At 35.7% G+C, this 10,883-nt stretch overlaps 1 protein-coding gene across 1 annotated transcript; it reads right to left on the bottom strand.

Annotated features, from left to right (window-relative positions):
- Window positions 1-667: 667 nt before the first annotated feature.
- PLEKHA3 (pleckstrin homology domain containing, family A (phosphoinositide binding specific) member 3) lies at window positions 668-8,306 on the bottom strand. The gene is made up of 7 exons (XM_010085914.1): window positions 8,186-8,306; window positions 6,605-6,760; window positions 5,804-5,940; window positions 4,644-4,808; window positions 3,416-3,459; window positions 2,758-2,873; window positions 668-1,085 (listed from the first exon to the last, which is right to left on the bottom strand). Exons 1-7 carry the CDS (start codon window positions 8,205-8,207, stop codon window positions 958-960), a joined length of 768 nt encoding a protein of 255 aa, XP_010084216.1. The 5' UTR covers window positions 8,208-8,306; the 3' UTR covers window positions 668-957.
- Between the last annotated feature and the right edge of the window lie 2,577 nt (window positions 8,307-10,883).

Genomic DNA, 10,883 nt, shown 5'->3' with positions numbered 1-10,883 from the left:
ATGATATAAAGGAGCTGTGAAAACAGAAGCTACCTTTTGTATAAATATGTCATAAATAAAATATGTATAGATACAAATATTAGCTACAACCGCAGCTAATGGTCTAATATTTCAGCTCTTGCTTCAATAATACTTGCTAAAAACACACCTTAAGTGAGCAGAGTAAATCTTAACAGTGCTGTAACTAGTATGCACCCCAGAAACAATTTATGCACATTTTGAATCCTTTAGTAGAACTTTAGAAGTGAAAGTAGGTAGAATCTTTTGATGCAAAAAATAAATAAATAAATAAAAATTATTAAATAGCCAATGCCTGGTACAAATGCTTCATATTAAGTTATTTTTATACATTTGTTTAGAAAAACACACTAAATATTTCTACTTTCATTGTCTAAAAATAAGGACCGGATTATGCATATCCTTATGTTTTTAAAGAAGGCAATGTTAATTACCATCAAGCCGCTAGAGTAGACCCATTAGTGCCCATTCCCACAGCCCTCACACAGGCCAAATGCCATTTCAGGGCTAATCACAGCTCCTGGTGGATGACCTCCTACAAATGACCAAGAGGCCCATGGCACAAGTTGCATTTTCTCAAAAAAAAAACAAAAAAACAAAAAAAACCTTTTTTTTTCTGAAGTTTATAACCTGCAGGTTTACTAATGTATCAGTCAGATTTCACACTTTTTAAAAAGAGCTACATATACAAATGTGGATGCTTATCTGTTAAGCCATAATTTGTTACAAAAAATGCACAAACTGTGAAATATTAGGAAAATACTCTTGCAAATAAACTATATAAAGATAAAATACACTTCAAAGATAGTTTTTATGTTATTCTATAAAGTGCAGAGAAATCCTTCTAAAAAGGGAAATGACTACTTCCTATAACAACAGTATAATTACAGCAGCCTTTGCATAGCATTATTTATAGAAAATTGAATACTTTCAGTTTCTTCAAGAAGAAAAGGATGGAAGAGTCTCTTCCAGTTCAGATCTTTCCTTTGATACTGATCTATTTTCTTCAGGAATGGCTGATGATACCAGATCTCCATTGACAGCACTTCTAGAACAGTGAGCAGATCCTATGAAGATATCAATAAGTACTTAATTTTCAACCCCCCAAAACCTCATCCAATCTGTCAGTTATTCTATTTGCTAACTATTTCCTATATATAAACAATCAGTAGCATAATTACTCTCGACTTTTCCTGAAAGATTTCAATATCATGCCCAAGGACAGTTTAACATGAAGAATGTTTAGTTTGTATAAATCAACTTTTCTTTTTCTTTTTTTACACAATGATTTTTTACATTATGAAGGACAGTAATCTGTGAGGTGCAGACATATTCTGGAGGAGGAACACAAACTTTTTTTTTAAGGAACTGATGCATCCATAAGCATTTAATTAAAACATTTTCTATAACTACAATTAAATGGATGACTCGCAAGTTGAGTACTACTGGGCTACCTGACAGGAAAGAGAAAGAACTAAGAGAACTGGAAGGTAGCAGAGGGAGCTTCTAACACAGTAAAGGAAAATCAAACAAACAAGCAAACAAAAAAAACCAGAGAAACTGAGCTAGAAACTAGAAGTATGTACTAAGCAACCAAAAAAGCCAGGTATTAGCAAAACCACATAAGACAGACTCTTCTCAGCAGTGCTGAAAAAAGTCAGATTGGGTGACCAACACCAGAAGGTCCAGATGGTGACAACAAAAGCCTTGCGTTATAGGAAGCTATACTGATGTGCACCTACACTAGTGATGAGACACAGAAAAGGATCTAAACTAAGTTTATTGGCTTTGGATACATGCCAGCATACCCTATGCTGGTAGCAGATGAGTGAGGTGAAAAAGGTGGTCACCATGGAACATGTGAGCACCAGAGAACCAAGGAAACGGTGCAGAGCTGCGAATACTTGCTTTATGGTAGCACATAAAGCATTAGTAGTACCTCTTTGTGCTCACACAGGCTTTCAGCAATGCACAGGCCTCAGGTTTTTTCAACACAACTGAGGCACTCCAAAAGGAAGCAAGACTAAACCAGAACTAGTCAAGAAGAACCAGTCAAGTTAAAATCTCCCTGAGAGGAGTTAGGACGGAGTCAAAATGACAGCAAGAATCAAAAGGAAAAACCCCAGAAGAAGTGGCTACTAACTCATTAGGCCCATCTAACCACGAGGGAATAACATTCTGATCATGACAGCATTTAATAATTTTTGGGTTGCTTTTATTTATTACTGGCAAGGCTGCACTCTTTCAGAACAGTGCTGTTCTCTACAAAAGGCAAAAAGCCACTGAATTGAAACATCTTTCTGCAATGCACTGGGTGGATTACCCTCTACCACTCACAGGTGTCAAAGAAAAAAGAATTTGTTTTCTGACAACAAGCAGGTGGCAAACAACAGTATTCCACACCACTTACCACACATCAGTCATGTAAGATTCTATTAGTATAAACATTCATTTTCTCGTTATGTTTCTATTTTATCATGCCAGTAGTCTCACCAATTTCAATACAACTACTCCAGCTCTAAGATCTTTTTCAATATGAATGAAAGCCAGCAAAAGTCAGACACATAACAAACTACACAAGTGCTTTGGGATAAATATGGGAATCCCACAACCAAAACTTTGAGTAACTAAGAAAACATCTTTCCACGTGCTGATATAAGCACTGGAACAGTTGCTGTAAATGAGGTAAAAAATTGTACAGAAAGATACAAAAGAAAACCACCCCTCTTCCAAACTTACTCTGAGAATCTTCAAAGGGAGTATCACTGCAAGATTCTGTGTCCGAGTATGTCCTTCTGCGCCGCTGTGAAAATCGGTGAAGGGATGAAATTGGTTCTTTTACAGAGTGATTATTCCTACAAAAGAAATGAGACATGCAAGTAAGCAAAATCTGTAACAACCCACACAAACTTAATATACTTTAAAATAATTTTGAAGCTTAGATGAAACTGTTAGTATCAATGTTTTCGGCTATACTAAACTAAAAACAGCACAGTCAACAGAACATTCTTAATTTTCACAATTACAAAGCTGGAAAATGGAAATAAAAATGTAATATAATATTTGCATGTAGAAGAAAATAATTTGAGAATCTGAAATACTGACCCAAAAAACATGCTAGGGTTTCAAGCTCTATGTCTAATTTCATGAACTTGTCAGAATAAGTCACCTGCATAGTTTCTAGCATGAAGAAATATTACAGTGTATTAGGACAGCAGCTGCATTATTTGCCACAGACAATGATAATCTGCACCCTTAGTTTTCAAAATTAGATCGATTTATGCTGTTTATCTTTTTTTTCCCCAAGTGAACAATTCTCACTTTTTTATTTTAATGCTAGCAGGTTCAGGAAGGTTTTTTGAGACATAAGAAAAATCTTAATGAAATAGAAAATTACCTTTCTGAATAGCAAGGACCAGGGTGGCTAATGGAACGCTTCATCTAGGGGAAAAAAACAAAACAAAACAAAACAAAACAAACAAACAAAAAAACCCAAACAAACAAAAAATCACACCAAAAATGTCACAAACTAGTTGTAATAATAATACTCATTTCTACATTACTTTTTACTTTATTTACAGTCTCTACAAAGAGGGAGGGCAATCTTTAATTAAAAGCAACCATTGTTAGTTAAAAATCTGATTTAACTATATTAAAACAGATGGATTGTCATCAATATTAAAAGTTTCAAAGCATTCACACAGGAAATAGTTTACTACAAAAAAAATACTACCTAGCTTCTATGGAATTAATTCTCTCTTGCTCAGAAGTTACTCATAGAGCCATTTGTTAATTGTTATGATATACAGATATATCACAATGTTTTTTCCTCTACCAAATGCCATCTTAAAATCCCCATTACATAATAAAGCCAAATCCTGCCTCTTGATTCCTTGTGGTGGTTCTGATATCACTGTCAAATCTCTATGCACCAAAGAAAGTTATTAATTTAAATCAATAACGATCATCTTTGTAAGTAAATTGATTGAAGATAAAGTGACAAGAGATCCAAGTGCAAAGAAAGGGATTCCCACAATACAGTTCATCTTGGAATCTATACATATGATTGAGAAGACATTTAAGATAATTCCACATATACTGTCCTTCCAAGGGAAATAATCAGCACTGAAGCGTTATGCAAGTAATATCTTTATCATTATTTACCTTTTGTTAAATAAGGGCATGTCAGGTTAATACAAACATTTTGAATTATATACACTGAAAGATACGCTATCTTGCTGAAGTGCTTCAAGCCACAGGGCACTTATCTGTTTAACAGGAGGCAAGGTTATGAAATGTTTAAGATCAGTGTACAGCTAGCATTCTAAAAAACAAAGAAACAGTTGACCCAAGCAAAGGGTAAACCTAATTAATTTATGAGATACCTCATTACAGAGTCTTGACATATATGATAAATTACTCCAATTATGTCAAGGCCAGCAAACAAGGACTGGGAAAGGAAAATTACTGATTTATATTTAGGACCAGTCCTGATCATAACAGAGCCAAGATTTCAACTGTTGACATCATAACACATAGCAATAGCATAGTCCTCTGCCATTCCTCCCCCAATCCAACCAACAATACAACACTTAGAAAAAAATAGTATTTCAAAATGTCTAAACCATTTGGAGAGGTGATGGTGACACAGGAGAAACTAAGGGATCAGGGTGAGGCAGCTGGAACATTTCTGGCTTAAACTTGGCATTAGCGATTTTCACACATTCTTCAAGTGTTGTGATAAATGTATTACATGTGGCACTAAGCAAGGAAGAGGCTTCATTCATATTCTGAAAATAAATGAAAGCACAAGCATAAGCAAGAAAAAAAATTAAAACATGCAAATACAATTCTCCCCCACCACCACTCCCACACACACTGCTTTCCCTCCTTACCACTAAGAACTTCCATTTCCAGTTTTATTTAATCAAATGTACACCTTCCAATTAGGTTAATTTAAGGAAACAGATGTGACACTATTGTATTTTCTTTCTGACACCTGAATTTCTTCAGGGTACCAGCCAACAATGCCATAATGTTTTTACTGCAAAGCTTGTCTCAGAGTGACTAACTGGTATCAGAAGATCAGTGAAACAAATGAATTGGAGCAGAATGTGCAAACACCTTCATCGCTCCAGTGGAGGACCTTGCAGGTCAGTTTCACCTTGCTGTAAACTGGCAGCAATTTGCTGTGTTGTGACTAAGCCTCAACCCCTTGCTTTGCCCTAAGCGGACAACAATATTGTCCACATGCTGCTCAAGAGCATAAAGAATTAAGCCATTCATATTTCCAGTACTAACTTTCATTCAAAAGCAGAAATACTAGAATAATTTGACTTGTGCATATTCAGAGTGACTTCTCTACACCACAGGCTTCCAATACCTGTAACACTAGCTTGCTCTAATAACAAAATGGAATACCCTCCTACACAAGGAAGTAAAGAATGGACAAACAAGATTGTTTCAACTACTCTGCCCGTAACAGAGAAGCAAACAAGACAAATAATTGCCTAACTCATATGGCAACTCTTCTGTCCTTTTAAGCAAATGACTCAATACAACAATTGCTTCCTAATGAATGTTACAATTACAGTTAAATCATCCAGGCACTTTATGCATATATAATCACTGTCAGCATTATAGACACACAAGCACTCAAAAATCTACCTTGGGTTAAGTCTCCCAACATCAGGGAGATGAAAAAGGCATACAATGTCAACAGAAACTTGAGATGCACTATATAATTATAATTAGGTTTTCCAATGGCATTCTCGAAATTCTGTACCTCAATGCTGGGAGGAGAGCGAGTCTCATCATGGTGAACAAATTCTTGTATTGTATGAACTTGCTGCATTAAAAGATCACAGTAGAGACGAAGTTCAGACATTTTGGTTTTAAGAGATTCATTGGTCTCACTTATTTCTATAAAAAATAAAGGAAATACCAATTTATTGCATACAATGTATGCACACATTTTAAACACTTCATTTAAATTTAAATATTAATTTAAAAATTCATTTAAACTTTCACTTTATTTTGAGGAAAACTGGATTCTGCAATGAGTCAGGGACTGTACTTGAAGCACACAATAGTTTGTATTTTTGGATAACTGATCTTAACTTAATGACCCTTAAGAAAGAGGCACATTACAAATAAAGATAAAGCTTTCTCTTAGCTGAAACGTAATGTAGAAAAAATTTAGTGGATCAAATTTACACCCACCAGAGTGGCTGGAAATGGTTACACTAAGCCACCCAAGAAAAATTATGGAAAAACCGACATAACTATAAAGAATTAAAACAGCAGAAATGAAATGGCTTCACAACAGCTACAAAGAGTATGTTTGTTCTTCTAATGGCAATAAGTTGCTGCTATTTCAGCTTCTTAAGATAGAAGAGGTCAATGGAGGTGCCCTCTAATTCAAACATTAAGGGGAAATTTACCATATAGGTGACGAGAAATAATTACGATTTATATTTAAAGACAATAATACTGACTTTCTACCACAACATTTGCACTATCATTATCTGAAAACAAGCATTCGAAAAAGTAGTAAGATTGTATATGCTCTAGGTAACACACATACCTTTTTCTTTTTTCGTTCTGGTATCTGCTAAACAGGCTTTTGCACTCCCCAGTGCTACCAGCCACCTTTGCCTTTCAGCGGCATTAACTGCTTTCATATAGAAATGCTGTTCCCCTGGGATGATTAGCTCCATTCTTGTGTTGTCTGTTGCATGAACTTATGATAGAGGAGAAAAAAACAATTTGGAAAAAAAAATAACCTTGACTCAGTAACAATTGTTTATTAAATAGCAATCAAGGTATTTTAAAATGTTTTTTACAATCCCATAGTAACACAGTAAGTCACAATGTACCACTGCCAAACAACAAAAAGCCCAAAGCTCCTCAGCCCTCCTCCCCAGCATGCCTTCAAGTACACAAGTAGGAACACGAAGCACCAAACAGTGGCTAGACTCAAGTACAATGGGGTTCCCTTTCTGCATTAACACTATTCTTTGTATGAATCTGTAATAACTGTTGTATTCCAAACTTGATCTAAACATGGCAAACTAAATAGTTCTGTTGCAAGGACAAGTATTTACACAGGACTAGGCTAAAAACTGAAAAAAATTCCCTTCTAGACAAAATCTCGTTTCAGGTCACAAGAGTCCAAGATCCAAGAACCAAGGTGGACATTGTTTACAGTGTATTATATTCTGTACTATATCTTTAAATGAATATACTGCTGAGTTTCATGTTATCAACCACAGTTCCTCCATACCCTCTCCCCACTAGCCATGGATGCAGGAGACTGCATCAAATCCAGACTTAAAAGTACAAGGTGATAAGCAAAACAAACAACTGGAATGGCCAAAATATGGGATCTTCCACTTCACATCACTAATTTAATCTACACCAAGGAAACGGTAACAAAAAGGAGTTACCACATGAAAAATACTTGGTGGCCCATGTAAAATAAGAAGTCCCACTTTTTAATATGCAAGTACCCACATCAGAAGCCCACTCACCTCTGGGTAGTTGGAAAGAGGTCAAGAGTTGAAAGCAATACAGAGTTAGACAATGCCTTGCCCTTAGCCAAGGAGGTTGACCAACAGCTTAGAATACACTAAAGGCTAAACTCACAGTCTGACAAACAGTTCACTTGCTAACACTAATACATCCATCATCTATGCACATGGGCAGCTGCTAATAGCGACAAAAGTAAAAATGACTCAGGAAAAAAAAAAAGACTAAACTTCTCTGGTTTATAAGAACCTCCCCTTTTGGGTCACTGCTGCTGCTCTTCTGAAAAACTAGCATTTATGAATCAGTCTTTTACCCCTGGTCATAAGAGGAATAAGCAGTAGAACTCAATACGTAGCTTCAAGCATAAGCCACATCCACACAACTATTTAAAACAAAAAGGAGTATATGGTGGGCTCTAAATCTTAAAACAGAGTTCTAACTGTCAAAAACATTTTTCTTTGTCACCATTTCATAATTCACATTCATTATTATTAGTGAACTATAAAGCAGTCACATTGGACTATAGATAAACAAAAATAGACGAGGAAAAACTTGTGATGCAAAACGTATGTTAGGCGATCTTTTCTATTTCCCTGGAAGCTAAAATTTCCTCAAGCAGAAATCTATTAACTCTTACCTTTGATTTCACACACAGCCATCTTTATACTTCCTTTGCTTCCTTTGCAAACATCATCCTGTGAATCATAGTATGACAATATCCCATTGTCTAATACAAACCACCGAGGCTGCCAACCTAGCAAGATCAAAAACATGAAAAGGAAAGTTTAGTCTAATTACTGGATTGCAAATCAAATTCAGCTCTTTGGCTGTTAAAACTTTTATAAAAAATGCAAACATTAGACTATTCATGTAACACACCAGGAAGTAAACAATCTGCACAGTCAGAAGACCAGAGCTGCTCTATAACCAAACTACTATCATACAGATATTTCATTCCCATTCTTTCTGTAAGCAAGATCAGCATGTATTTCAGATTTCACTATATTCCATTCTAGAGCAAAATTAAATTTTAGTTTATCCATCAAGGAATCTTATTTTGAAGGTTGATAAATTCAATACCTCCAAAGAACCATTCTCATTCAAGTATATTTTTCAGGCAGACCTTCCTCAGATTGTAGGTTCTTATTTGCAAGACAAAAACAGACTACTGATATCACAAACTGCTATGCTATAGTCTCCTCCTCTGCCTACAGTATTTCAGTGAAAACTTCCATATTTCACACTTAACTATTGACACACCTTTTTCTCTGAAAACTGCCCAGCTCTACCACTCAACAACTTAATGTCAGGCATTGTGCAGGGAATTGAGACATGGCTTGTATTCCTAGGTCCTTTTGTGAGGACAGCATACACCAGCTCCTCTACAAAGGTTTTCACCAGCTTTGCATTAGCAAAATTATATAATGACCTCTGACTTCACTACATCTACAAAACAGAGTAGTTCATCCATAGATGCAAATACCTGTGAGAACTCTATGCAGCATTACACCACATAGTAAATTATTGTCATGGGCCCTCTTAGATTATAGTATATTAGCATCCCAAGTTGTTGTTTTTTTCTTTTTTTCTTTTTCCTTTTTCCTATTTCATAAAACTCAACACTCATTGGAATAGGTGCCCTAATTTCTACTACTACTAAATGCAAGCCATTTTGCCTAGTAAATCACCTTTGTTTCTAAAAACAACACAGAACAAAAATATTCTTGCAGAGCATAACAATAACACTAGCCCATTATAGTTTGGGTCAGCTGTACAATAGGAGTGGATTATCCCTCTATTTTACAACTCAACACCAAACTTTAACTTCTTACTTGGCTTAGGGTTTGGAATGGTAATAACTGCACGGCCAAGAACTAAACATATTTGGTGATATGATGGTGTGGTCCAAGGTACTTACCAACTGCCATTCCAACAGAGCAAGCTGTAGCCATCCTGCTGCAGTGTATTAAAACACAGGAGGCTTAATCAGGTACTAGACTCTTGAAAATCAGCTAAAGGCTTCCTACTACTCATATTAAGTCATTACAAGTTTTAACACTAATTCAGGAAGTGTAAGACCAGGCCCCATTACATCATGTCACAATTCCATCATAAGGAAATAATAACATGTAAGTACTTTTTAAATTTATTAGGTGTAATGGTAAGCATCTGTGTCTTTCAAAATGCAGAGTGGTAACTAATAAGCAGATTCACACTCAGATATAAAAACAGAATTTTAGAAAGTACAAACATTGAGGGATACCAGCTCCCACAGGAAATATTTCAAATTGTATGTGTACATGACCACTTATACTCAAAGAATATGCAGTCACGAAATGACTGTACTGAAGACCCTGTCCTGTAAAATGCAGCTCAGAAATGCACTGTTTTTTTTTTTTTCCTGCTGCACTGTGTTGCACAACATTGACTCTGGGCTGCCCTTATCTCCTACTTGCAGGCAAAAGTGGTAAGTCAATGCCTATCTCAACAGTCTGATTCTGATAAAAAGGGGCCTCACATGGATGATTATTCCAGCCTCATATTATGCTGGTATTGGAAAAAAAAAAACAGAAGGAAAGGATTTAAAAGATTCCAAATGCCTCACTGGGCAATCAGTGTCCTGTGTTGGACAAAACATTTACCAAATTTGTACTTCACAAATTCTTAGATGCACACATATTATTTGAGGTGGAAAAAAAAAAAGCACCTGTGTTTCTGGTTTCCTTTCAATGAAGGAAGAAACTGTTTTCCCCTATGCTTCAGCAACAATAACAAGCTCTTCTGCTCCTTGGTTTCTACCATTAACGACAAGTAGTACAGCCTATTTCCGGCTGCAAGAATAGATAATAGAGTAACAAGAAAGTTGGCAATAACACTAATACTATTTTTTTTTTTTTAGATCTGCTGCCCTCCTATATTCCAGGAATTGTAGGGAATTCCTGATGCACTGTAATTATGAAATGCAAAAGCAGATGCTCTCAGTTGGCCAGCACACACGGAAGGAAGGGTTCGGCAGTTTGTTATTTTAGAAGGCTACTGACTTTTAGCAGAAGTTAGCTGCATACTGATATAAGTCTATTTTGTATACAGCATTCACAGTTACTGCTGAATATTCAGTTATTAAATAACATACTTCAAATAGGAAGTTTATATCAAACACCCCAAGGGCTCATTACTTGTGACCTTTTATCTTTGCTACAGTAAGATTTTTGGTCACATAAGTGAAACTGACAATTTCCGTTCTATTTCAAAAAGAAACTGGTACTCTCTTCTTTCATAACCTCAATTTTTCCTATATGTGTCTTCTTTACATTTATTGTGAAGAAGTGACAAAA

The sequence above is a fragment of the Pterocles gutturalis genome, unplaced genomic scaffold (assembly GCF_000699245.1).
Source record: "Pterocles gutturalis isolate BGI_N339 unplaced genomic scaffold, ASM69924v1 Scaffold49821, whole genome shotgun sequence".
Lineage (NCBI taxonomy): Eukaryota > Metazoa > Chordata > Aves > Pterocliformes > Pteroclidae > Pterocles > Pterocles gutturalis.
The sequence above is the reverse complement of the archived record's forward strand: the minus strand, read 5'-3'. Positions and strand labels throughout refer to the sequence as shown.